This window comes from Corylus avellana, chromosome 7, assembly GCF_965113065.1.
Source record: "Corylus avellana chromosome 7, dhCorAvel1.hap1.2, whole genome shotgun sequence".
Classification (NCBI taxonomy): Eukaryota; Viridiplantae; Streptophyta; class Magnoliopsida; order Fagales; family Betulaceae; genus Corylus; species Corylus avellana.
The window spans coordinates 14,826,886-14,852,636 of NC_142496.1; the positions used below are offsets into that span (position 1 = coordinate 14,826,886).

At 37.1% G+C, this 25,751-nt stretch overlaps 1 protein-coding gene across 2 annotated transcripts in view; it reads left to right on the forward strand.

The window, feature by feature from the left end:
- Positions 1-24,867, forward strand: part of NUA (nuclear pore anchor) — a 73,773-nt gene extending 48,906 nt beyond the window's left edge. Inside the window, exons 21-48 of one of the 2 annotated variants that reach the window (XM_088518007.1) lie at positions 889-991; positions 1,147-1,281; positions 1,358-1,456; positions 1,524-1,565; positions 1,682-1,735; positions 2,032-2,211; positions 2,378-2,425; positions 4,184-4,234; positions 5,415-5,498; positions 5,579-5,653; positions 5,749-5,933; positions 6,004-6,106; positions 6,615-6,731; positions 8,066-8,158; positions 11,027-11,185; positions 11,310-11,363; positions 13,118-13,231; positions 13,535-13,612; positions 13,745-13,894; positions 13,983-14,054; positions 14,894-15,049; positions 15,143-15,196; positions 15,372-15,459; positions 16,753-16,820; positions 16,906-16,980; positions 19,156-19,260; positions 22,947-23,127; positions 23,318-24,867. In XM_088518007.1, coding sequence (XP_088374133.1) covers positions 889-991; positions 1,147-1,281; positions 1,358-1,456; positions 1,524-1,565; positions 1,682-1,735; positions 2,032-2,211; positions 2,378-2,425; positions 4,184-4,234; positions 5,415-5,498; positions 5,579-5,653; positions 5,749-5,933; positions 6,004-6,106; positions 6,615-6,731; positions 8,066-8,158; positions 11,027-11,185; positions 11,310-11,363; positions 13,118-13,231; positions 13,535-13,612; positions 13,745-13,894; positions 13,983-14,054; positions 14,894-15,049; positions 15,143-15,196; positions 15,372-15,459; positions 16,753-16,820; positions 16,906-16,980; positions 19,156-19,260; positions 22,947-23,127; positions 23,318-24,696 — 4,102 coding nt within the window. In that variant the 3' untranslated portion in view covers positions 24,697-24,867. Of the gene's footprint in view, positions 1-888; positions 992-1,146; positions 1,282-1,357; positions 1,457-1,523; positions 1,566-1,681; positions 1,736-2,031; positions 2,212-2,377; positions 2,426-4,183; positions 4,235-5,414; positions 5,499-5,578; positions 5,654-5,748; positions 5,934-6,003; positions 6,107-6,614; positions 6,732-8,065; positions 8,159-11,026; positions 11,186-11,309; positions 11,364-13,117; positions 13,232-13,534; positions 13,613-13,744; positions 13,895-13,982; positions 14,055-14,893; positions 15,050-15,142; positions 15,197-15,371; positions 15,460-16,752; positions 16,821-16,905; positions 17,014-19,155; positions 19,261-22,946; positions 23,128-23,317 lie in introns of both variants that reach the window. The other variant, XM_088518006.1, reaches the window with a different exon arrangement.
- Positions 24,868-25,751: the final 884 nt, after the last annotated feature.

Here is a 25,751-nt window from a genome sequence, read left to right on the forward strand (position 1 = left end):
AAATAATGTATTTCTTTATAAAGTTAGAACCCACTTTTGTATTTCCCAACCAATGGCATTTTGGGAAGACCTTTTCATAAAAGTGTGCGATTTGTAAAATTCCATCTATTGTGGGATGAGAGAGTAGTAATAGATTTATTTTATCATGTAATGTCAGTTTTTGGACCTGGTTGAAAGTTTGAGGGTTGACCCTGTTTCTATAGTAGTTTAATCATTGGTTCTGTTTTCAAAGCTATCCTATTAATATTTCTAAATACAGTCAAGCAAGCAATAAATCTTATATTTTTTTTGATAAGTAAAAAAAAAATATAAGACATAAGCATGTATACTTCTTTCCCTAAACAATGGGGCAGCAGAGTCAGACTTGTTTGCTTACACCTACCAGAAATGGGCGACATGGCCAAAATATTTGGTTTAGATGGGCCAGTCCCAGCAGGCCCAGCCCATGGGCCATTTAAGTAGATGTTAGAATGTAGTATTGTCATATTTTTAGCTGACATTGCCACAAATCCTAATGATTTAGAGAAAAAGGGGTATAAGGGAAGAAAAAATGTAATGCTTTAGAGATCTGCAAAATCATTGTATTGGATCGAGTGTGTACCATGTTTCAGATTGAGTGATTCCAGAACACAGGTTGCAAGGATAGTAGATTAAGGGAAACTCTGTTTTTTACTATTTGTTTATTTTTTGTGTTTTTGATTGATGATTGGTGTGAAATCTTCTATTTGTGTGACTCTAGTCGAATCGTCTTCATCATAATCATCAGCACAATCATCTCTCAATATTATTATAATGTGACTTTACCTTTTCTGTTTCTTTTCATTTTTACCTGTTGTCTACCTTATATGATTTGTTGCTCATTCTGGATATTGGATGTCTTACTGTCAGGAGCGAGATTATATCGTTGCGATCAGAGCGTGACAAGTTGGCTTTGGAAGCAAATTTTGCTAAAGAGAGACTTGATAGGTTTATGAAGGAGTTTGAAAATCAGGTGACCATCTCTCTCTCTCTCTCCCCCTCCCCCCCCCCCCCCCCCCCCCCCCCCTCTGGCCCTCCCACAAGAAAAATCCCATTTGTTATCTTTCAGACCTGGTGTAGCATGTAATGCCTGATGTGGGGAGTTTCATGTGATGTATGATATACCAGAGAAGGGAAGCCAATGGCATTTTAGGTAGAAATGTGGAGTTTTCGCAGTTAGTAGTTGACTACCAACGGAAGCTGCGTGAAAGTTCTGAATCTTTGCATGCTGCTGAGGAGCTTTCTAGGAAACTGACTATGGAGGTGAAAATTTCATCAGCGTATCTGTTGAGTTTGATCTACTATGATTTTACTCACGTTACATTTTGTAACTCAATAGGTATCTATTCTAAAGCGTGAAAAGGAAATGCTATTAAATGCTGAGGAGAGAGCCTGCAATGAAGTGCGTAGTTTGTCGGAGAGGGTGTATCGTGTCCAGGTTGGGATTGTGGCAATTTGAGTTTTTAAATTAAATGTAGTGTTTGTTCTTATATAATTATTTGCAGGCTAGTTTGGACACTGTTCAGAGTGCCGAGGAAGTTCGTGAGGTAGTTCATCTTTTTTAATTTATTTGTACTGGGTTTTTTTTTTTTTTTTGCATAAATGGGGCAGGGTGAACATGTAGTAACTCGTTATATGAGTTTGGTTCTTCTTGGGACTACAGGAGGCAAGAGTTGCTGGGAGGAGAAAACAGGAGGAGTATATAAAGCAAGTTGAGGTTTGTTTTCCCATATTTGTTGATCATTACATTGTTGATTGATACTTATTGGCTACTTTAGTTTTTTCTCATTCAGCTGCTCCTTTTATATAGATGCTGACTTTTAGATTTCCACTTATTGGCATTGCATGGTTGTTGCTTGGAATTATCATCACTATGATCATCTTTTTCTCGAATGTTAATTTTATTTTCATTCCCATGCCCTAATTTCAAGTGAATTTGTTGCAATCCAAAATTCTTGATAATAAAGAATTGAACTTCACTATACGTTTTGTTCTCAAATGGCTCTCTCTCAGAGGGAATGGGCTGAGGCTAAGAAAGAGCTGCAGGAAGAACGGGACAATGTTCGAACCCTCACACTAGACCGTGAGCAGACTATAAAAAATGCTATGAGACAGGTTGAAGAAATGGGAAAAGAGTTAGCTAAGGCTTTGCATGCTGTTGCAGCTGCTGAATCCAGAGCTGCTGTTGCTGAGGTCTTTATTTCCTTTTATTTTTTACTTTTGAAACCTCACTGCGTAATAGCAATGCATTATTGCATTTGTGTTGTTCTTACTATTATTATTATTTAAAATTTTAGTTCGCTGTTGCTTTTGTGCCCTATCAGTTATTGCCATTTACACGTTTGGTTTGATCACTCAGGTGAAACTATCTGATGTGGAGAGAAAAATCAGATCTTCAGGTGCTAAGGTAATTTCTTATATATTTCGCTTTATGTTTTAATGTATTATTTTACGGATAGTTTTCCTCCAAATTGGGTCCTCTTAACCCAGTCTATAAATTTTTCATGTGTCCCTTAAGCTTGTAAGAAGTATATGCTTTTTTAATAGGATTAAAAGAGGTTTGTTAAAAGGCATGTGCTTCTCATATTTTAAGGGACACAGGGGAATTTTATTGATTGGGTTGGAGAAAGTTTCTCGAAAATTGTGTCCTTATTTTATCATCTGACTTTGCATCCTGAAGCATTCTTTGCCTTGCGCTTATAGTGTGTGTCTATACATATACATTTTCTTTTTATGTTCTCTTTGGCTATTAGTGTAGATTTTGTATACGTAAATTCAATAAAAGCGCAAAGGTTGCAACCCAAGTACGCATGACATATACAAGAGAACACCCAAACTAGATCAAGAACAACGAAAGAGAGCACAAAAATCTACGAAGTTGTAGCTATGTACTCGTATTCTCGCAATATTTGAATCTTTGAGCATTTATTTCTCTCCAAATGCATCATATCAAGCAAGAAGGGAATGCATTCCACACAATGTTTAAATCATTCCGTCAAAATCTTTGTTTCCAGCATGCCAAGAGCTCCAACACCCGTCCCGAGATAACCCACTCTACTCCAAACATCTAAAACACCATATTCCACAACTCTCTCACAATATCAATGTGAAGAAGGTCATTTGGAGTTTTCCCACCATTTTTACATATGCAATACCAATCCATCACTATCATGTGACACTCGTGAGGATTTTCCATGGTGATAATTTTTCTAGGGATGTTGTCTAAGTGAAGAAAGCCACCCTCAAGTGAGCCTTAGACCTCCAGTTGCTCTTTGACGGTAAAGAGGATTCAACGTTGTGGAGGACTTTGTAAAATGTTTTGACCTCGAAAGATAGCCTTTTCGAAGGATTCCAACAGAACTTATCTTTCTCTCCCCGACCCAACCTAACAGTTAACAAAACATTGAAAAGCGGGGATTCAGAATCCAACTCCCAATCATGCACAAGTTTGAAAAAATTCATGTCCCAATGCACTCTGTGATTTTGAGCGACAATGTGATCAGCCCCTAAAGATTCCTTGTCCCTTGCAATGCAAAATAACTCCAAAAAAGGTTTGCTTTAAAAAACGATCCCCACTCCAAACGTCATGCCCGAACCTGGTCCGAGTGCCATTGCCCACCTCGAGACTAACAGAACTACAGAAGGCATCCCAACTAATATGTTTTCAAAAGACTCACCCCATATGGCATGATAACAACATAGAGCACCAACCACCCACCTGCCTGTCTACCATATTTTTTCACAACTATTTGTCTCTAATAAGCATTTCTCTCCACAACTTATCCCCATAACCATTTCTCTCCACAACTTATCCATTTGTCAGTTTGAGATGAATTGTTCAACTGCAAAAGCAGATTTGGTTCTTATTTAGTATTGAAACATTCTTAGTATTGAGCATCTTGGCAAACACATTGAAAACTTCTAGGACCAAGGATAATATTGGATGTCACCCAATCCCGGTCCCTGGTATCAGATTTTCGTAACGATGGTTCCAACCATTGGTTGAGATTGAAGAGAGGGTTAGCATGCCAGACACGTGGGCTGTTGGCTCTTTAAAGTTGCCTTAATTGAAGCTTGAAATAAAGAGATTGACGTTGCCTTAAAAAAAAAAATTCAACTGTGTTCTTTTAATTTTGTTCTGTCTTTCCTTTGTCTGTGGATGCAGGATGTTGAGATGGATGGTGGGAGTGAGCCTTTGTCTTTCGCAAGGGATGATGTTAGTCTTTTTCATTATCTAATTTATCTTTGTCTAGTTCTTTTAGGGATGTACAACTATTGTTTGTCTGACTTGCTAAAACTCAACTGGTGGTCCTTCATGAAGTTGAATTAAATTTATTCGATGTTCTTGGGTTTGCTTCTTAATGTGTTTTTTTTTTTTTTTTCTTTTTTTTGGGGGGGGATTTGGGTGGGGTGGGTTGTTTTTGGTTTGAAAAGTGTGATGATGTGACGTAAATATGAAAATTATTTATATGTTTTTAGGGTGTTTTGTGTTTTGGGTCTTTTTGTAATATTTTTGTTTTGAGAATAGAAAACAAAAAGACACAAGATAAAAAGATTAACAAATATAGCCCTTGTTCTTTTCTTATTTGCCTTTTTAATTTGAAGGTTGTTTTGTCTTGTAATTTATAAACTTATCCCCTACATCTGTTCTTCCAGTTCATCTCATTGAAGGCATCTCTTTCTCTTTTAATTTTTATGTTTTCCCTTATAAATCACCACTTTCCCCAGGAGCATAAGCTGATAGGAAAGGAGACCCTAGGTCGTCTTTTTGGTTTGTCCTTGTGATGAAAGCTTTGGGTAGAAGTATTTCTGTTGTTGTGTGTGGAGGGCTGTTGGCTGGTTTCTCTTTGGGCAATGCTGGTGGGTGTGTTTTCTCTCACCTTCTTTTTGCTGATGATATGCTGATCTTCTATGGTGTTCTTTTGTGTTGTCTGGTGCGTTCGAGGTTGGGGGAATGTTTCGTGTCACACCAGATTTGAGGTGAAAGATGACTCCAAGATTAGATTTTGGCATGATCAGTGGTGTGGGAATGTGGCCTTTAAGGAAGCCTTTTTAGATTTATTTGGTACAGCCTGCACAAAGAATGTCTTTGTTGCTATGTTATATATTTGACTCTATTTAGGAACTTAATTGCTAGATAGATGTTCTTTGAAACATTAGGGAGTTAACTATGAATTTAATTGCCAGATCATTTTTTAGCATTTAATTGAGATATTTTTATGATTAGCTATCTGGAATGCACTGCTCTAATTCTTTTAAAGTGATGTTGTAGTTACTGGAGGACAGCCATGCCCTTGATTTATTTTTGTCACATTTGAGATTTCTTCCATGTCATCACATCTTTCTTCTGTGAATATGTGCCTGTTTGTCTGAAACTTTAGTTGAATTTGCTCTAGGTTATTGCGGAACTGCGTGTGGCAAAGGAAGAGATTGAAAAACTGAAAGTGGAAGCACAGGCTAACAAGGATCACATGCAGCAGGTGTTTATTGTACTTCTTGGAAGTGTTCAATTTTTTTAATGCCTAGTAAACTAATAAATTAATTACATTTTAATTTGCAGTATAAGAGTATTGCAGAGGTGAATGAAGATGCGTTGAAACAGATGGAATGTGCCCATGAGACCTTTAAGATTGAGGTATTGTGGTGTTATGTAAATTTTGATGTATTGGTTTTTAAATTTTATAATAATTTTATCTGCTATTTGTTTACTTTTCCAAATATTATATACAGGCAGACAAACTAAAGAAATCACTAGAAGTTGAGCTGCTTTCCCTTAGAGAGAGGGTATCTGAACTTGAACATGAATCTAGTTTTAAATCAGAAGAAGTGGCTTCTGCAACTGCAGGGAAAGAGGAGGCTCTTGCTTCTGCTTTGGCAGAAATAACAAATCTAAAGGAGGAAACTTTGGTTAAGACGTGAGTGTTTTTTATGCATATATTCTGAAATTGACTATCCCACTTCGTGTCTCATATTTGTTGCATATAGTTCCCAAATTGTACAAATGGAAATTCAAATTTCTGCTTTGAAAGAAGACTTGGAGAAGGAGCATCAGCGATGGCGTGCTGCTCAAGCTAATTATGAAAGACAGGTTACTTGTTTTCCTTTTCAACTTGGATATATACACATTATATATACATGTCAGCCACACTAGATATAAGTGTATATGTATATTTATTTTTTTATAGGTACCATATATAAATGTATAGTAGCACATATATATCTATAAATAGGCTTAGGATGAATGGTGAGGTTGTGATTTACGATTTGTGCATTGTGAGAGAAGCAAACAGCAAAGCCCAATTTGTATGTATGTTGAGGAATTGTAATAATCACTTTGTTCTTGGTTCTACTGACACATATTTGTTAGTCAGGCTCAAATTTGATCCTGGCCATGTTGCGTTGAAAAGATACTTGTATTTTGTTCCCCTCATTAATTTCAAGTTATCTATTTTGTTTCAGAAGATGAATGTTAATGGGCCATCTTATTCTTGAGCTTTTACTGTCCATTAGGAAGGACATATCACATCTGTGCTTATTTTAATGCATAAGATTAGCCTCATATTTTAGATGTTGCTAATCTTTCCTATATTGCGCAGGTCGTCCTCCAGTCTGAGACTATTCAGGAGTTAACAAAAACATCACAAACCTTGGCTGCGCTCCAGGAGGAAGCATCTGAGTTGCGTAAAGTAGCGGATGCTCACAAAAGTGTTAATGTATGTTTCTAATTCTGTACTTCTTTTTCTGATGTTTTCTTATTTTGGTTATGTTGGCATCTTAGTTATTTTTTGGGATTTCAATTTTTCTTTTTAGTTCTATGAAATACATGACTGAAATTGGCTAAGGCCATAGATCTGGACATATCGTTTGGAGCCTAATGTTGGCTTCCCAATGACCTTACTCGTTTAGTGCTGATCTCTATATTTTGAGGTCCATATATGTGGCATTGTAATATCCTTGGTATTGTTATTTTAAAACATTACATGGTCTTTAAGATGATGAAGAAAGATGTGATGGTTCGGGGTCTCCTTCCTCTTTACTGGATGGTATTAGTTTCTCAGCTTCTCCAGCCGTTGACAAGGAAGAAGACAGATTGACTGGTTTGATCCAATCTCAACAGTGGCCGGATGGTTTTGGTCCGTCTGGGGAGATTTTTGTGTGGGACCAGGGAAAGGAGAGCTTCGAAATTTAGAAAGCTCTGTTAACTATGGTGTGTCCTCTCGGAGAAGGAAGGGCAAGACTCCAGTGTAGTAGCGCTCCGCGTGGGTTTTGAGGGCTTTTGGTTTGTGGGTGTTGCTTTGGGGTGTTAGTTTGAGAGATTACGGTTTGTTGGGTTTATCAGGTTTCTTTTGTGGGTTTGCTTTGGCTTTCCTATGTATACTACCTGTGTACTTAGGGGCGCCTCACGATTTTTTCTTCAATAAAACTCCTTATTACTTATCAAAAAAAAAAAAAATACATGATGAAGCCTAATGAATTGAAATGTTGACCCTAGAGACATGCATGAGTTGACAATGTAATATCAACTTCATGAACTCATTCATTCTTCTAAACTCATTGTGCAACGCTGTAGAAATTGGTTTGCCGCTGATACATAGTTTTGGGCTAGCTGCATTACTGATAGGATGCCATTGCCAAACGATAAAAAAGGGGGAAAAATTCTTGGGATGGAATTGCAGGTTTTATGATTGACACTGCCATTAGGTACACGTTTTGGTGCTAAATTTGTGATCTTGGTAGTTTAGCCAATATTGGGTTTGTTTGATAAAACTATTTAGAGGGTGGTTTTTGCTTTTTGGTTGAAAATGTTTTATGATGTGACATAAATGTGAAAGTAATTTTGTGTTTGGAATTGTTTGTTAATGCTTTTGTTTTTTTTTTTTTGCTAAAAAGCAAAAAGCTTCCCCGTAAAAGTGTTGTCAAACAAGGCCATTATTGTTATTAGTAGTGTCCATTGTTACTTTGTGTGCGATACGTATTTGAATCTTTATTTAAATTGTCTTGACTTCTAAGTTGAGAAGATATGACTATTCTTTTTTGTGCTTTACAGGATGACTTGAAGGTTAAGTGGGAAGTAGGGAAGGCAGTGCTTGAGGAATCAAAGAATGAAGCTGAGAGGAAGTACAAAGAAATCAATGAACAGGTCAGTGCTCTATGATGTAGTATATACTATATAGTGATACGTTCAACATGTGTGGCTTGAATGGGTGCTCGGGTGCATGGAGCACCATGTACCACTGAATATGTTTGTATACCCATTGGAATGTGATTGAGAGAGTTATTTGAGTGTATTTAGGTATTGTAAGAGTTTTTTACGCCCTTTTGTACTTGCCCTAATTTGATAGAGTGAAAATTTCTAGTTGTTGCTGCCTGTTAGGCTGAACCACTTGTGGGAATCTTTTGATTGTTTTGCTGTATTTTGCCAGAACCCACTATATTTGTCTCCACCTTTAACACAATATTATTATCTCTGTTCTAATTAATTACTTTAATCTGTTTTCTACCTCATTTGTTTACCAATATATATGCATTTTTTTAGTTCCATTATCTGTAGTAGAAGAGGAATTAAAAATAGAATTATAGACCTGTAAGAGCTGAGATTAAAAAACTAGAGCTCTGCACTTTTATGAATTGTCTTTAATTATAATTAATTTTCCGTTGAACCATTTTGGTTCTATTGTGGATAACCTGTTGTCCGGATAAATATATATCAGCTAATCGTCTTTGGATTGAATGTCATGTCTGCCTCCCCCTCCCCTGCCACACACACACAAACATCTATATATATATATATATAGTTACCAAGAATGATGTTCTTGTTTGTGATGTGCCCTTAAGGAAGTAAGGAAAAGGGCATAACTGTAGGACACAATGTATGGAAGAGATATGCGGAAGACAAAGAAGAGCAATTAATTCTTTATCAATCAGTCAACATTAGTCCTAAGTTGCCTTTTCAAATCATAGCATTCAGATCCTTTTTGGTGGGTCAATTATCATGTCAGAGGTGTTTAGGAATTTTTTATTTTTTCTAGAAGATGCCTAGGATGGAGCGACGGTTTTCGGTGGAAGCTAAAACCTTCTTTTTCTCGACGAAGGCTTCGAAGCTTCGTTTGGAGGAAAGAAGGAAGGGTTTTGTAGGGCTTATTCTGGTGGGTCAGCGAAGTGCTTCCTGGTTGGCAGCTACGGTAGAAGAGGCGTCTCAGTCTCAGGTGAAGGAAGATTTCGTCAAAAAATTTAGCGAGGAAGGGAAGTCTTTGTCGGTGAGCGGGGGTAGTAACAAAGCTGGGAGATTCCTGGAGGTGGTTGCCTATCTGGAGGACGAACGGAAAGGTATCATCTGGATCCCAGAGGCCCGCTCTGGGCGGGGTTGGCGGAGGTTCGTGGTTGAGCTGCGTTCGTTGATGGCTGCGCAGGCGAGTTCTCCAGGGTTTTCGAATTCTGAGAGTTTCTCTCCGGGGACAAAAGATGGACGGTCTTTCGCCGAAGCGTTGCGCTCTTCTTCCTGCGAGGTGGCGGACATTGCTGGGGCGCGGCTTCTTTCGTCGCAAGAGATTGACTTGTTCCCGGTGGCGAGCTGTTTCGAGATGGGGAATGCTGGAGTGGAAACACGATTCGCGATGGATTGTTACGAAATAGAGAAAGCTCATCCCTTGATTGAGCAAAGCTTCTCGTCTCCGGTGGCGGCGGCGGCGGCAGCAAAGTTTAGAAGGAACAAGGCGATGAGGCGATTAGGGTTTTTCTGCGATAAGTTGGACCGGATCCTTCGCGGGCTGGGTGAGAAGCCCAAAGGTAAGCGGATTAGGGTTGGTTCTTTGGGTTATGATGGGCAAAATTCCGGGTCGGTTTCCGGGTCAGTTTCCGGGTCAGTTTCCGGGTCAGTTTCCGGGTCGGTTTCCGGGTCGGCTGTGGTTCAAATTCCCGTTTGCGGCCCTGTTTTGGATCCCGATAGGTTCAGCGATGGGTTTTTGTTGCATTCGGATAAGTCTTCGCCGGAGTCTCCTGGGTTTGCTGAGTTTGGACGGAAATCTGCCTCGGCGACTCCTGTGTCTCCGGCGAGGCTTTGGCGCAGTTTGAGGGATGACGCTACTGCTCCTACGGTGGTGGCTACTGTTTCTTCGGTGGCTTCTGTTTCGCCTGTGAATCATTTCTCTTTTCCTCCGGCGATTCCTGCGGTTGCTTCTACTTATCCGGCGAGGCTTCAGTGCAGGATGAGGGCTGAGGCTTCTGTTCCTCAGGTGGTGGCTACTGTTCCTCCGGTGAGGGCTATTGTTTCTCCGGTTTTCTCTTTTCCTCCTGCACCTGCCAAAGCTTTGATAGATAACCAAGTTTCCAAGTGTTATACACGGAGAGCGAAGGATAAGGAAGCTAAACAGCTTCATAAGAAAAAGATGCCGCTGGGGGTGAAGAATTTGGAATGCTCCGATAACTTTGAGGCTAGGGGCAGTGGCTCGAGTAGGGCTAGGGATGTGGGGTGATCATGTGTAGGGTTAGCCTTTGTGTAGGGTGTTTTTTGTGTAGGGTGTTTTGATTTCGGGGGTTCTTGGGTGGATCTTTTTAGGTTCCTTGTGGGTGCTCCTTGGGAGCTTAGGGTTTTATTCGGTGTATAGCCGCTCTCTTTTATACTCCCTGTGTAATCGTGTTGCGCCCTGTTGGGTTTTTGATATATACATATTTACCTATCAAAAAAAAAAGTAGGGTATTATGCTCATTCATCCCAGATCACTAAACCAGGTTTTTGAAGTTACGGTACACCATATAAAAGTTTCTAAACTTTGATATTGCATTAATACCTGGATCCTGAATAGCGTCAAGCTTTCAAGAAGGTCTTGTATTAATTCCTTGTTTGTATATTATATCAGAAGTTTCCGTGTCAGATAAACTATGCAACAATTTCATTCATTCTGCGTATGATATTTGTAGATTCTTTCATATATATATATATATATATTTTCTTTTTCTTGTCATGCATTTTGGTAATCCCTTTATCTGGAGCTACATCTATGTCCTTCAGAACAAAATACTGCACGATCGACTTGAGGCTTTGCACATTCAATTGGCAGAGAAGGACCGTAATTCTGTGGGAATTTCTTCTGGTAGCATCGGCACTGATAAACTTCCTGATATTGGTTTACAGAATGTTCTTAATTATCTCCGTAGGTCAAAAGAAATTGTAAGTTTCTTTTGCCTTCCAACTGTTCTCTCTCTCTCTTTCTCTCTCTCACGCACACACACCCATGCGTGCACACACATGTATATGAATTTAACTTACAAATTTTTGGCTTCAACTTCAACAGGCAGAAACAGAAATTTCATTGCTAAAACAGGAAAAAATGCGACTGCAATCACAAGTAAGTTTATCTTAGGTTGTCTTATGTCTTAGGTTTATCTCACAACTTTATATGTTGGTGTCGTTTTGTTTGCAGTGCGACTTCTGGCTTAGATTAAGCTGCTATTCTGTTACATAAACATTAACTGTTATCTGGCCTTCTTTTTTTGTTCTGCTATATCATATATATTGCTGGGAACGCTATATTCTTTATCTGTGGAACCTTGTTAATAAAATATCTCTTCTACTGGATTTTGTTTTAGAGTTAAACCACTTCTGATGGACAAAGCCAGATTACAATTTTCTTTTCCGTAAATGGTAGTCTATGCTTCTTCTTTTTACTTTTTAGTAGAATTTAGAATGTTCATGTGCCTAATCAAATGCATTTGTTAGTAATATTTCGTGACAGTTTTATCCATATACTGACATCTGGAGCTCTTTGGACTTGGAGGATCTTGTAGGATCAGTCAACTGAACTACACTAAGCATTAATCTAACTATTTGGGTCAATTGCGTGGTTCCTTTGACATCGCATACTCTAGATAGTGCAATTACTCATTCATTCTTTTATTTTTCGGCGCCACCTCAACCTTCTCAGAAATCAATTCATTCATTATCCCATCTTTTATAGTGTTACTATGCATCCATCTTGACATCCACATGTATGCTCCACTCATTTTATTGACATGATTCTTAATTCCCTAGCATTATGAACCATACAGATAGTTGGCCATCAAAATTATGTAAAATTTTCCCTTAAATGTGATGGGTATCCTACCATTGCACAATACCCCCGAGGTACATCTCCACTTCTTCACTTTACCCTAACTATATAAGAAATATCCTTCTCACTTTTCCATATTTATGTTGAACCAAGATATTTAAAATGGTCACAATTTGGTATTTCATTATCATCTAATCTTGTTATTCCCTCATACTCGATCTTGGTATCACTTAACCTAAATTATTTAAATTCTAAAGTGGGCCTCCATGGTTTAATTTAGAATTAATCCCACTCCATTTTTGTCATTTAATACTATATTATGTGAAAATAATATACACCAACAGAGCTTGTAATGAATATGTTCAGTATTCATTGTATATTGAGGGTCCGAAGGAAAGAGAAAATAGGGGTGAGTGGTTGGGCTATCATGTGCTTGTGAAGCCAGTCTTTTTGGTTGGCAGCAGCAGGATACTAGGAATTTTGGGAATTCTTTTGACATTTCAACAACAGTTCTTATATTAGTTAGAGTTCCCTCATACATATCTTTGATGACTTTAATGCATTATTCCTGAATGCCCTTTGTTTCTTAGACCGACAACATTTCGTTCCTTGGAACCCTTTCTTACTAATAAAAACTAGTTGAATGTATTTTCTTTATATTTTTCTTCTAGCCGCCTTTGTAAGAAAATGTTTTATATTTGATCATCCTGGCATAATCCTAAATTTATTTTTCAGATATAGTTATTTGATTTATTAACTTTGCTCAATCACCCTCTTCTGAAGTTCCATTGTAAAACTCATGAATAGTATGCCCCGATAATTTGCACACAAATGTATATCCCTTTTATTCTAATAAATTGTGTGGTAAATATCACTTTCTCCACTCGTTAGGTATCATGTCAGAATTACTTGTGCTATAAACCTTCTCACCTATATATGTTTGGTATCTATCTATGTATGCATTGATACGTGTGCCTCCATATCTCTGTGTTCATGTTTTGCTGTTGGTGGACAATTTGATTTACTCAGCATCACTTTTGGTTTCTGTGCAGCTTGAGAGTGCTCTCAAGGCAGCAGAGACTGCCCAAGCATCATTGCAAGCGGAGCGTGCAAATTCAAGAACTTTGATCTTCACTGAGGAAGAAATCAAATCTTTACAACTTCAGGTTAGGTTTCATTCAATATAGATGAATCGATCAAATCTTTTCAAGCTAAGATTAAGTTACATTCGTTTTGGAACTTCTGTCTGTAGAATCCTAAGGCAAGTATCTATCTGCTGTTATTGGTTCATACTATTCCTTCTCTTATTTAGCATGTCAGTTTTTTTCTTTCTTGGGAACTCACCCTGGTACACTTTTTTTTTTTTTTCTTAACTATATTTAGCATCCCCTTTTGGTGCTTAAAATATTACAGACATAATTTCATTGTCCTTTTAAAAGTAAGCTGTATTCTCTTAAATGTTTTTGCAGGTTAGAGAAATGAACTTACTTCGTGAAAGTAACATCCAACTCAGAGAAGAAAACAAGCACAATTTTGAGGAGTGCCAGGTATGGCAACAGGGAGTAACTCCCATATTTGAATATCCTCATTTTTTTATTTTTTTTATTTATTTATTTTATGTAATTCATTCATTGATGGTTTTAACTAACTAAAACTTGGTTGTTTTCATTTGGTCTTAGAAATTGCGTGAAGTAACTCAAAAAGCTAGGGTTGAGACTGAAAAACTAGAGAGCCTGCTAAGTGAGAGACAGATTGAGGTGGAAGCTTGTAAGAAAGAAATTGAAATGCAAAAGATTGAGAAAGATCACCTGGAAAAGAGGGTTTGTGAGGTATTACATGTAGGAACAGCATATTTATGTCATTTACACATTATGTCGATATTCTAACATCTGGTTTTTTTTTTTTTTTTTTTTGAAGTTACTTGAAAGGTGTAAAAATATAGATGTGGAAGATTATAATCGTATGAAGGATGATGTTCAACAGATGCAGGTGGGTTAAATTTTTTATCTTAGTAGAGCTTTAAAAAGCTTTTGGTTTATTTTTGGTTCATTAAAGGCTGGTTATCTATAATGTGTACTTAGTTGTTCTCTATTGACATTACATCAAGCATCCTATCCATCGTTTTCTCCACTGTTATTGTCAATTAAGTTATTCTTCTAGTTAATGAACCCATAAATTTTGGTTATATGGAACTATTCTTCGTTCCAATCGTTTTAGTTTCCTCAATCTTGTAGTTTGCTTAGAAACAGTGTTGATAAGCCATAATTTCACGCTTATTTTATTCAGTTGCTCTAGATTTCCATTTTATGATGATTTTGACATGACAAATGCTATGTGGTTTGAGTATGCCACATGCATGATCTTGAAGAAAACTGCAAATTGAAATAAATTGGGACAATGCACTTAATATTCAGTTTATTTTCGTCTCCCTGTTTACTTGGACTGCTATTGATTTAGCTCCGTTAGTGATTAATTTTCCCGAGTTTCTTGTTCTTTTTTCTTTTTCTTCTTAGGCGTTCTCTTGTATACGTCCCGTGTACTAGGGTTGCCCCTCTCTGCGCGTTTTGGTATATACAACATTACTTATCAAAAAAAAAATTTCTGTTTATTTTATGTTTTCCTATTCATTTGATAACTTTGAGGTCCATGCTTGTTTTATTTAATATGGTTTTCATTTGACTATTACGACGTGTAAGAGTCAGTGTCACTGCTTTTAGGGTTTTCTATAATTTTTAATTTTTTTGCAATGCATCTTTCCTTACTCTTAAAATTTTTGCTCATGTAGTATGTAACACTTGCACTCTATTTCTGCCTTTTGCTTTGAATAGGAGAAACTGAAAGAGAAGGATGCCCAGATAGATGAGCTCAGAAAGCTTCTTTCTGAAAGGCAGGATACAATATCAAAATTAGAGAAAGATCTTTCAAAATGCAAATTGGAACTGAATGAGAAAGAGAAGAGGATAAACGATATCTTGCAAGTTGAGGTACTGTATCATAGTGTTGTTTTCAATAGAAAGATACAGCTATGAGATATCTTTGGCCTCCGCGTAGCTCCTTATTGTGGTTGCCATTTGCAGGCAAGTTCAAAGCTAGACATAGAGAAGCAAAGGAAAGGAACATTTCAGTTGAAGGTTGGTAAAGATTCCTTTTGTCTTCTTGAATGTCAAATTTGTCATCTAATATTAATAATTGCAGATTTGCTTATTTATCCTAATGAATTGAGTATAGGCTCTGGGATCAGATTTACTTTGCCTTTTGTAAGTTGTGTGGCTCCATTCATTTGTTGCCATTCTTTTCTGTCTGCAGAGGAGGGTTGAAGCTCTAGTAAAGGACAAGGAGGAACTGAACAAGGAGAATCAAGCTCTTTCTAGGCAGTTGGAGGAGGTCAGACAAGGTAGTCGACTAGTCTTCTCTTTTTAGATATAAACTAGCCTATAGCGTGGGTTTTTTTTCTCTTCATTATAGTTTAATTTCATTAATTTTTACTCTTCATTATAGTTTAATTTCATTAATTTTTACAAGGAATTGTCTTGGGAAAGAATAGTAGAAATAGAAATATTAATAATGACAAAAAAAAAAAAAAAGAAAAAGAAAAAACTAATGGAAATGAAGGTGTAAGATGAAAATAGCAATCAATCACTTTTTTGCTGTAAAACTTCCTGATGCCATGCTCTGCAAATTTCTCGCCCACTTAAAGTTTCTCATGCAATTCTGCAATTTTGTTCTCTTTTCTAACTCCGATAGCATTTTCAAATTTGGATTTGGTGAAGTATTGTGGGCGCCTTTTTCTTTTTCTTATACCTTTGGTAAAAAGCTTTGGGAGTTTTATGTCTTCCGAAACGAATTATACAGATGCACATGGCAGCATTGTATGATTCTAGAATAGGTTATAAGTGTTAGGTAATCAATGATCTTTGGCTTAATTTCATAAACAATAAAATACTATAAATTTTTGTAATAAATTAACATACTTCGAGGCATCTTACAAATAAAATAAACCTCTAAGTGAGCAAAATTTGCCTTCCACTTTAACCTTCATGAAATTTAAAGGTCTTTGTCTTCTTACATTAGTGATAGGACCTTGTAGGCTTTTTTGCATTAGTGGTGAGGGGGGACCAGAAGCCCTTTATTTAGTGTGCCAAATTAACTCCACCTATCAAGAGTCATAATTATGAGTTCTTTAATTTTCTCCTACATTAAATTAATCTTATGAATCCATCCATTATAAAATACCAAAAGGCATCTGTTGGAAAACTAAGACTCCATTATGTGGTACATTTAAATAGGAGATTTCTAAAATGAATGAATTGTGTATTAAGCCTTTTAACGTACATGACTTTGGTCATATTGCCCATTTATAAATTCAATGTACACACCATCATGATTTATCATACAATGCATGCGTATTGAACTTTTATGTGATCATTACGGCCACATTTAGTTCTAAATTTCCAACAATAAAAAATATAATATAATTTGAGTCATCCTATGAACACCCCTGGCATGTTAGCTATTTCACTTGTCACAATTTTAGCCTCCCTAAAATGCCAGTTGTAACAATTTTAGCCACCCTAGGATTTACATTCCCTTAGTTTCTGTTATCATATTTTAAATTAGATAGCTATTAGATTTGTAGCACTATTCAGTCATAATGTCTTATTTTTGTTTTTCCAATTTTTCATTGCAGTGAAAAGGTCAATTGGTGATACTAATGGTGAACAGGCCATGAAGGAGGAGAAAGACACCAAGATACAGGTTAATCCAACAATCAACGTTTGCCACCTATTGTGTACGTTGCTTTTCTTTTTATCATATGTTCACTTTTTCTACATTTGCCCAGACTCTAGAGAAACATTTGGAGAGGCAAAGAGAGGAGTTAAGGAAGGAGAAGGAAAGGCGTCTGAAGATTGAGAAGGCAATAAGGGATTCTTATAATAACGTTGAGCAGGTTTTCCTTTTGTTTGTCATTCACTGATTATTTTTCTCTTTAGACATGGGCTACTATGTTGGTTGTTGCACGCTCATAGTTGTCAAACCTCTTAGGCAATGGCCCCTCTCAGTGCCTAGGCATTTTGCTGATTAGCAGGCCCGTCTTTTTTCCTTTTTTTTTTTCTCTTTGTTGAATCATGCAGTAAGATTGGTGTGTGCTTCATGGGCATTACAATTAATCACAAGATGTAGACACCTGTAGTCAACCTCTTTTAAGAGCACATAAAATTAGGTGCATAGGATGAAAAGAAAGAGCAATAAATTCAGTACATATTAATAAGCTTTTGGTTCTCATAAATTTTCTTATAATCTTGTCTAAACGAGATGCTTGTTTAAAATCAAACTGAAAATGAAGCTGATATTCTTTAACAGAAAAAAAAAAAAAAAAAAAAAAGGTTAATAGTTGATAACTATCTAAAAAAAATCTTGCTAAATATGTTCTTGGAGGCCCCTTCTATCTATTATGGTTGAGAATGCTCCACTTAGAAGAAAGAAACCGAGTTGGTAAAGGATTAAAATACCAGGGGACACTATGGTTCGACCTAGGTGCAAGCTGTGAGGCACAGCCTTGGTGAAACAAAGTACATAAACTTGCAATAAGTAGGCTATCAATATAACATAATTTGTATTTCAGCTGGCATCTTCAGTAAAAGAATTTTAATGCTTAAAGGCCAAAATAGAAAACATTGCTTCACTGATCAAGAAAGAAAACATTTATAAAAGTGAAGAATAGTGCTAGGTTTAGTGTCCGTCTATGTCAAAGTAGAAACAAGGCTAGAGCTCAATACTTCTGCTTTGGAGTTCTATCTTACTTTTGTCTTGAAGAGTGAAATACTGTTAATTGGTGCATGCTAATGAAGTGCACAAAACTAACAAACAGTGCAGATCCCCATAGTATTATCAGAATTTGGAGATAATAAAATGGTTGCAGACAAAATTATACTAAAAAAGAAAAATCATTTAGTGTATTAAGGAAACCAATTGAGGCTCCACCTAGACTAGCATTTTTATCTGATGAGTGGCTGCAAGTAAAATCTGTTGAATAGATAATCTCGAGAATTGTAAAAATGTGATAATGAGAGTTGGCAAGACTGTTAATTTTCTTCTTCATTGTTTTGTGGTTCAAAAATTATGGTCACCTATGTTTTCTTTTATGTGATTGCTTGGCTTATGCCTAATACATCAGTTGGACTGTGGGCTTGTTGAAATGGGAAATTACATGAACATATAGGGTAGTATGATGTGGAAAGTGGTCCCATTGTGACTTATGTCATCTTTATATGGAGGAAATTCTGTGGCAGGTTTGAAGCTGCTGTTTTTAATACTAGTTTCTTTTCTCTTTTAATTCATTGATATTTCTACTTATCAAAAAAAAAAAAAAAATTGATATTTCTAGATTTTGTAAAATTTTGGTGAACTGGTCTTGTATGTGTAAATCCACTTAGTAATCAATTGATCTCCTGTATTTCGTTACTCACTTGCTAATGAGTTTTAGTCTATCTTCTTGTTTGGGGTGGGTGATGCTCAAGAAGGTAAGTGATGTGTATTTAGTTGGAAAGGGTAGATTGGTGTGGATGCAACTCTTTGCCTCGTGTGGATCTGGAGTAGAGATTTCTACTCAAACTTCAAAACTCTACTTTTGAGATTGTTGTATGATAGGATGTTGGCTTATGGTAGAGTCCATCTCTTGAACTTTCATTGTAATATTTAAGTGCACTGTTTGAACACTTTGTGTACGTATAATTCATTAATAAATCACATACCTATCAAAAATAATTATTTTTCATCTTTTCATTTTCAGTATTTCTTTTATGTATTCCCTTGTACTAGAGTTGCGCCTCTTCATGCTTTCCAATGAATTATTACTTTATAAAAAAAATTGTGTCAATTTTGAGAATTTGTTGCAGCTACATTATCTTTTCATTTTGCATATGGCATTGGAGGACACTTTCAAAAAGAAACATTCTTTGCTCTAGAAAGAAAATAGAGGCTACTGAAATTGCTCAGTTTTAAATTCATGGTTGATTGTTTCTCTACAGTTTGATTTCGATTCAACATTACATGTTGTACCAAATTTGATATCTCCTTCTTGCAACCTTAGGATAAAACCAAGTTCATAAATGAACTTGAGATGCATAAGCAGGCGATGAAGCGGCTCTCAGACGAAATTCAAAAGGTTAAGCAAGCAAAAGACAATTTGCCAGAGGTAAATAAGTTAACTATCAATCAAGTATATCTGGTGTGTGTGTGTGTTATTTATTTCTTTGTTGTCATTTGATTTTAGATTGCATTTGTCAGTCTAAAATTTCAATGTTACATCAATGTGTTATACGAGGATCTTGATTTGAGTTGGTCTCTATCTGCCTTCTCCCATATGTGAACACTTTGGTTCCACTCATTCCCTCCAACTTTGCAGTAGTATAGTAGGACCGATTAGGGATTAGTTCAATGTGTAGATAGGATAAATTTTGGAGGGTTCATGAGAATTAGGCCGCTTCCCTTGTCTTTTGGATGAATGGTGTGGTTTAAAAGGCGCTTTCCGATCTATGGTCCCTTGATTGGATGATGCCTTGGTGGATATAGCAAGTATGCGGGGTATGCTGCTTGAGCGTTGTAGGTTGGATGCCTAGCATGAATCAGCCTTCTCTGGTTGCGGCACTATACCTTAGTTAGTTGTGTAAATTCAACTTGTTTGCAATTCAAGTATATTGGTCTTCCATATTTGTCTTGCCAAGGCCATGGTGAAAAAAGTGAGAGTACTCTTAGGGATTTTCTTTGGATAGGCAGTGGGTTGAGCACCAGAGGAATGTTGGTAGCTTGGGACCAAGTGTGCTTGTCTAAGGAGGAGGGCGGTTTAGGCGTAAAGTACGTGGAACAATGGAACAAGGCAGCTATGTTGAAGCATTTACACCCTTGGGGAAACCTTGCCCACCATTTTGAGGTATCCTTCATATTTAGGATTTTGTTGGACAGTCTTTTCAGGCCGTGGCTGTTTAGTCCATGGTTCATTAGATGGTCGTGCAAGCCCATAAATTGCAACGTCTTGATTCCACTTGTTCCTTTCAGTTCTGCAATGTGGTGGCAAGACTGATAGGGGATTTGCCCCAGGTGTAGATAGGGTAAGATTTGTAGGGTTCATACAAATGTATAGGCCCCTTCCCTATTCTTTTGGATAAATGCCGTGGTTTAGAGGGTGCTTTCAAATCTACGGCTATGGGATGAAGCCTTAGTGGATATAGCTAGTGCGCCAGGGATGAGGCTCGGGCATTGTAGGTCTGGGCGTCTTGCATGATGTTAAACTTCTTTAGAAGTGGCACTATACCTTACTATAAAATATAGGGGTGAAAAGACGGTTACTAAATTTCACTAACCGCATCCTCTAGGAGGTTAGCGGTTAGTCGGCGGTTAGCGGTTAGTAAAACATATAAATTACCGCTATAACTGCTTTTTTTTTAAGTTGGGCCTTTGAGCCAATTTTCAGTTTTGGGCTTTTTTTTTAATTTACCATATTGGGCCAAATTGCTCCAGAAGGAGCCCATATTGAAAAATCTAATATATTTGACTCCAAATTTACATTAATTTACATGTACTTGTACTAAAAAAAAAAAAATAAAAAATGCAAGTTATACATCATTTAGTTATTTACCAATGTTTTAACAAGGACTTGAATGGAGACTTAAACACAACATATAAATAAAACACCACCAATAATAGTGAAAACACCATCAATCCCCCACCAATTATACATATAAATTATAATTATATGTATAATTATAATTTATAACATATATGGACTTATAAGTTTATAACATACATTGGAACTAAGTCTCTAGGTACTTAATTATTGTATTAGTATGAATTTGTATACTTATGACTTATGTCATATTACATATGTATAATTTGTTATTATATAATCATATGATTTAATCATTAATTGATCATGTGATATAATCATATAAATTATAATGATAATATGTTAATACTTCAATTGTGGTTATAAGTAACACATTGTTTAATCCAATGCCAATTACTTAATTTGATATTATACGAATCACATTATCGTACATTAATAATATGATTAAGTATTTGAATTGTCATTAAATCATATGATTAAGTATTGATCTCATACATTTATATTATTCAATATGCATATATTTATAATTATAATTTATAACATATATGGACTTATAAGTTTATAATATACATTGGAACTAAGTCTTTAGTTACTTAATTATTGTATTAGTATGAACTTGTATACTAATGACTTATATTATACAAGTATAATTTGTTATTATATAATCATATGATTTAATGATCAATTGATCATGTGATATAATCATATAAATTATAGTGATAATACATTAATACTTAAATTGTGATTTAATTCTCTAAAAAAAAAAATTGTGATTTAATGATCAATTTCATGTTATTATTATTATTATTATTATTATAAAGGCGGTTAATAAGGTTAGCGGTTCGCGGGTGGTTAATAACCATCCACCTTTTCATCCCTATTAAAACATATAAAACATAGGTAGCAGAGTAAAGTCCACCTTGTTTACAATTCAAGTGTATTGTCTTCCATATTTATCTTGTCCAAGGCCATGATCAAACAATTGAAGAATACTCTCAGTACTTTTCTTTGGACGGGCAGAGGATTGAGCACCAAAGGAACTTTGTTAGCTTGGGACCAAGTGTGCTTACATAAGGAGGGCAGTTTAGGTGTAAAGTACATGGAGTAGTAGATGTTGAAGCACTTACGACTTTGTAGAAACCCTGCCCACCCTTTCCCTATTTTGTAGGATCTCTTGTACCTAGGATTTTGGGTTTTCCGGACTCTTAACAGATGGCTAGGGAGAATAGGGTCAATGGTGGTTTCTGTTATAGGTCCTTCATTGGGGAAGACCCTCTTTTTTTTCTTTTTTAATCTCCATATAAAGGACACAGTGACCATAAAATTTTTTTGTTTCAACTTTTATTCTATTACTTGAATTATTGAAGTGACTTTGAGGCAACATATGAGCTATAGGATAAGCTTAGAGAAGTGATCATTTGGTGCATGTCCCTGTCCAGACATCTTCTCTTGTAGTTGTCTTTTTGCAGGAGTTCTTCAATGTCTTCAACTACATGCCTAAGTACAATGCTACCACAATCATAAAAAACTAACGACGTGGTTCATCCTCTGAGAGACTGGTACAGGGAGATTCTTTGAATCAAATGACAACCATAATAGATGTTGGCTCAATCCAAACTATGCAGAACATAATTAATATGAAGCTATGTGACAAGAAATTGATCCCTACCCCTTTTGTCAGGTTATTGCCAATATAATCATAAAAAGCTTAGTTTTCAAGAATTTTATACCAAGCTTCTGATAAACTTTGATTTTCAGCTTGCCTACACTAACTCATTGATATGTTTCTTGCTGGAAAGTATCCCTGATCCCATTGATAATAAAGGGGGGCAATATATTTCAATCAGGCTAGTTGCTGAACCATACCACATGGTTCCAGCAACGAGAAAAGCGCCAAAAAAAACAGAAAGAAAGAACAGCAATAATACCCACCTCATACCCAAAAAATATGCCAACGAAGCTAACCATATTGTGGATTTCATTTTCATGTTACCATTTTTATGTTTCATTCCTTTCGAAGTTTATTTGCTCTGGAAGTAGGAAACATCAGTGTCTTTCCCACAACACTCATGATCTAAGCCAGTTAAACATCTACGATTTTATGAGCGATACTTGCATAATCTTGTCATAAAGTATTTTACATTCAGATTCCATATCCTCAATTTAACATTTTATTTTTGTTCCATTTCCCATCTGTTGGAACTGGCTTTTGTTTCCATTTCACTTGAACTTCTAGCTGTTACATTAATCTTTCCCAGGGTGCTTCAGCGGTTCAACTTCTTTCTAGCACTACTGCCCTGGATGATTCTGCTGGTGCCTATGGGTTGGCTGTTGAAAATTTTGAGAGGGCGGCACGTTCAGTTTTCAGTGAGCTTGGAGCCCGTGGTGGTCCCTTGGACACCTCTTTAATTGCAGACACTCCATCAGCAGCTGCTGCAGGTCCTTTAGTTTTATCCTTTTTTTTTATTTTTTATTTTTTATCTCCCACCCCACCTCCCCCTCTATCTTAACTAGTTACACCATTAATTTTCCTGGTTTTAATCCCTGTTTTTGTCTCACTTTTTATCTGCAACTAGTTCTGTTCAAGATGTGAGTTGATATTTCATTGAAGTTTTAATCCCCTTTGCAGGTCCCATAGTCTCCATTCAAGCCCCTAGTTTTGTACCCTCAATGGGACCTGCGACAAGTGGCTTACCAGCTAAAGTAACTGAAGAAAGTGATAAGAGGTTCCCTTTCGCCAAAACCACTGCTGAGACCCGGAGAATAAGTAGAAAGTTGGTCCGGCCCCGGCTTGTCAAATCTGAAGAGCCACAGGGTGATATAGAAATTTCAGAGGTGGAAGGATCTAACATTGTGGGCAAACCTGCACCTCCTAGTGACACAGAAAATCAGGGACATCTTAGTGTACAAACACAACCATTGGCTCGCAAACGTATAGCGTCTTCATCCACTTCTGAGTTGCATGAAGAATCAGTCATCCAAGGAGAAACCAGTTCTGATGTGGCAGCACCTGTGCTGAAGAAGTCCAAAGTTTCAGAACCCCACCAAGAGATTGCTGGAGGACAATTTTCTGCTCCTGTAGAAGAACTTGGAACTCTACCAGGTACTGAAGAATCATTTGGTGGTGGTGAGCTGCCACAAGGTTCAAATGAGGAAGCAATGGATGCCGAGAAGGAAGAGGTTGACACTATTGGGGATAAAGCTGAGGCGGCAAAAGAACAATTAGATGGCATGAGTCAAGATGAATTGCAGAGTGAGAAGAACAATGTTCTAGAAGAGAATTTGGATAGACCAGGTGGATCAGAGATGGTTTCTGATGATGGTCCAAAGGATCAAGCTGAGCAAGAGAACCAGCAGTCAATTTTGGAGTCTGGAAGTGATAGAGAAGAGGGGGAGCTCGTGCCTGATATTGCAGACCCCGAGGCTGGTGGTGATATTTCCAACACAATGGGGAGCCCAGAAATAGTGGAAGGTCAAGCTGAGCCTGTTGCAACCCCAGTGGCTTCACCGGCTAGGGCTGATGACGAAGCTTTAGTTGGTGCAGCACTGGAGCTTGGTGAGATAAATTCTCTGGAGGGTGTAAATGATGATAAGAATGATGTAACCGAGGAGACTGCCGAGGGTTCTGATAAATCAAATGATGGAAACGACCAAGTAGCAGTTGAGGCTGATCAGGTCACTGAAGATCTCTCTGTTCCAGTCGAGAGTACTTCAGCAAGTGCTGCTGCGGAAGTTGATGTCCCAGAACAAGCGAGTCCTGTCTCAAAACAAGCTAGTTCAACCGTCACTACAGAAGGGGAAGTGGTAAGACAGAAATCCCCTGCAGGTAGCACTTCAACTACTATAAACCTTTCAGAGCGAGCTAGGCAGAATGCTGCCAAAAGATTAGGTGTGGTTTCTTCTCCAGTGGTTAGAGGCCGTGGACGAGCAGTACCACGTGGTCGAGCTGGACGTGGTACGCGTGGTGGGCGTATGGGACGGGGACAATCACCCAGTGAACAAGGTTAAGCTCTGCGCTTTTCGCCCTTTCTTTCCTATTTAAATCTCCATTTTCGTCGAATGTGATTTAATGTGGTGTCACAATTTTTAGTGTTTGGATTCAGACACTTGAGGAAGATTCTGCCTCTGCATTCTGTTTATAGAACTTATAGTAAATATATGCAGAAGCGTTTATCTATTGATGATTGGAATATGTAAAATCAATTTTGGCATTTTACAAAGTATTATTATTATTATTATTGCTGTTTAATATATTGCCCTTTTGTTTAAGATACATAGTCTTGCTATTCCGTGCCACTCAGAGCACCAATTATATTTTTCCAATGATTTGTTCGGGGTGAAGCAGAATTCCCAAGGCAGGTTCTGTCAGTAGTGATATTGCTGTGTTTTCTCAGACGGTCCTTGTGTAGGATTCATTCATAGAACTGGTTCCATTTTCCTTTTACACTTGACCATTTTACTACCGGTAAATTATTCAAACAATTTTTTTAAAAAAAAAATATATCTAAAGGCCAAGTCTTCTTTATCGCAGAGTGTTGACGCTTTTTTGACTTGTGTAGGATCTTGAAATTTTGAATCTTTTCACCTGCGTAGAGCTTATTATTATGCGGAATGTTGATTGTGTTCTTATTGTTAATGTTACTAATTTTTTTTTGCTTTTTATGGGTAAAATGAGAATACATTAGCTGGAGAATGAAAGAGAAGGAAACACAACATACAAAATACAAGGGTAGAAACCCCAACAAAAGTAGAAGCTCGGTCAAAACAGTGCCAAATGATAACAATACAGAAAAGACCAGAAGAAAAATTACGAAAAATCCAGCCCTTGTTTCACCAAGTTTGGGTTACTGTACTCCATTCTTTTGGGGCTGACGCAATGGCTTTTCGCCCTAGCGCATTCGTCCAGACGGCCGCCACCTAACCTTCCACTTCCTTATTCACTTGGTAGAAACAACTGGAAATGGATTCAAAGCTCCGTTCAATAATTTCTTCACTCGCAGGCTAAAAAATGGTACGTGAATGGTGGGGCGGTTTGAGAGCAGAAGTGAGGAGGAACCTGCCGA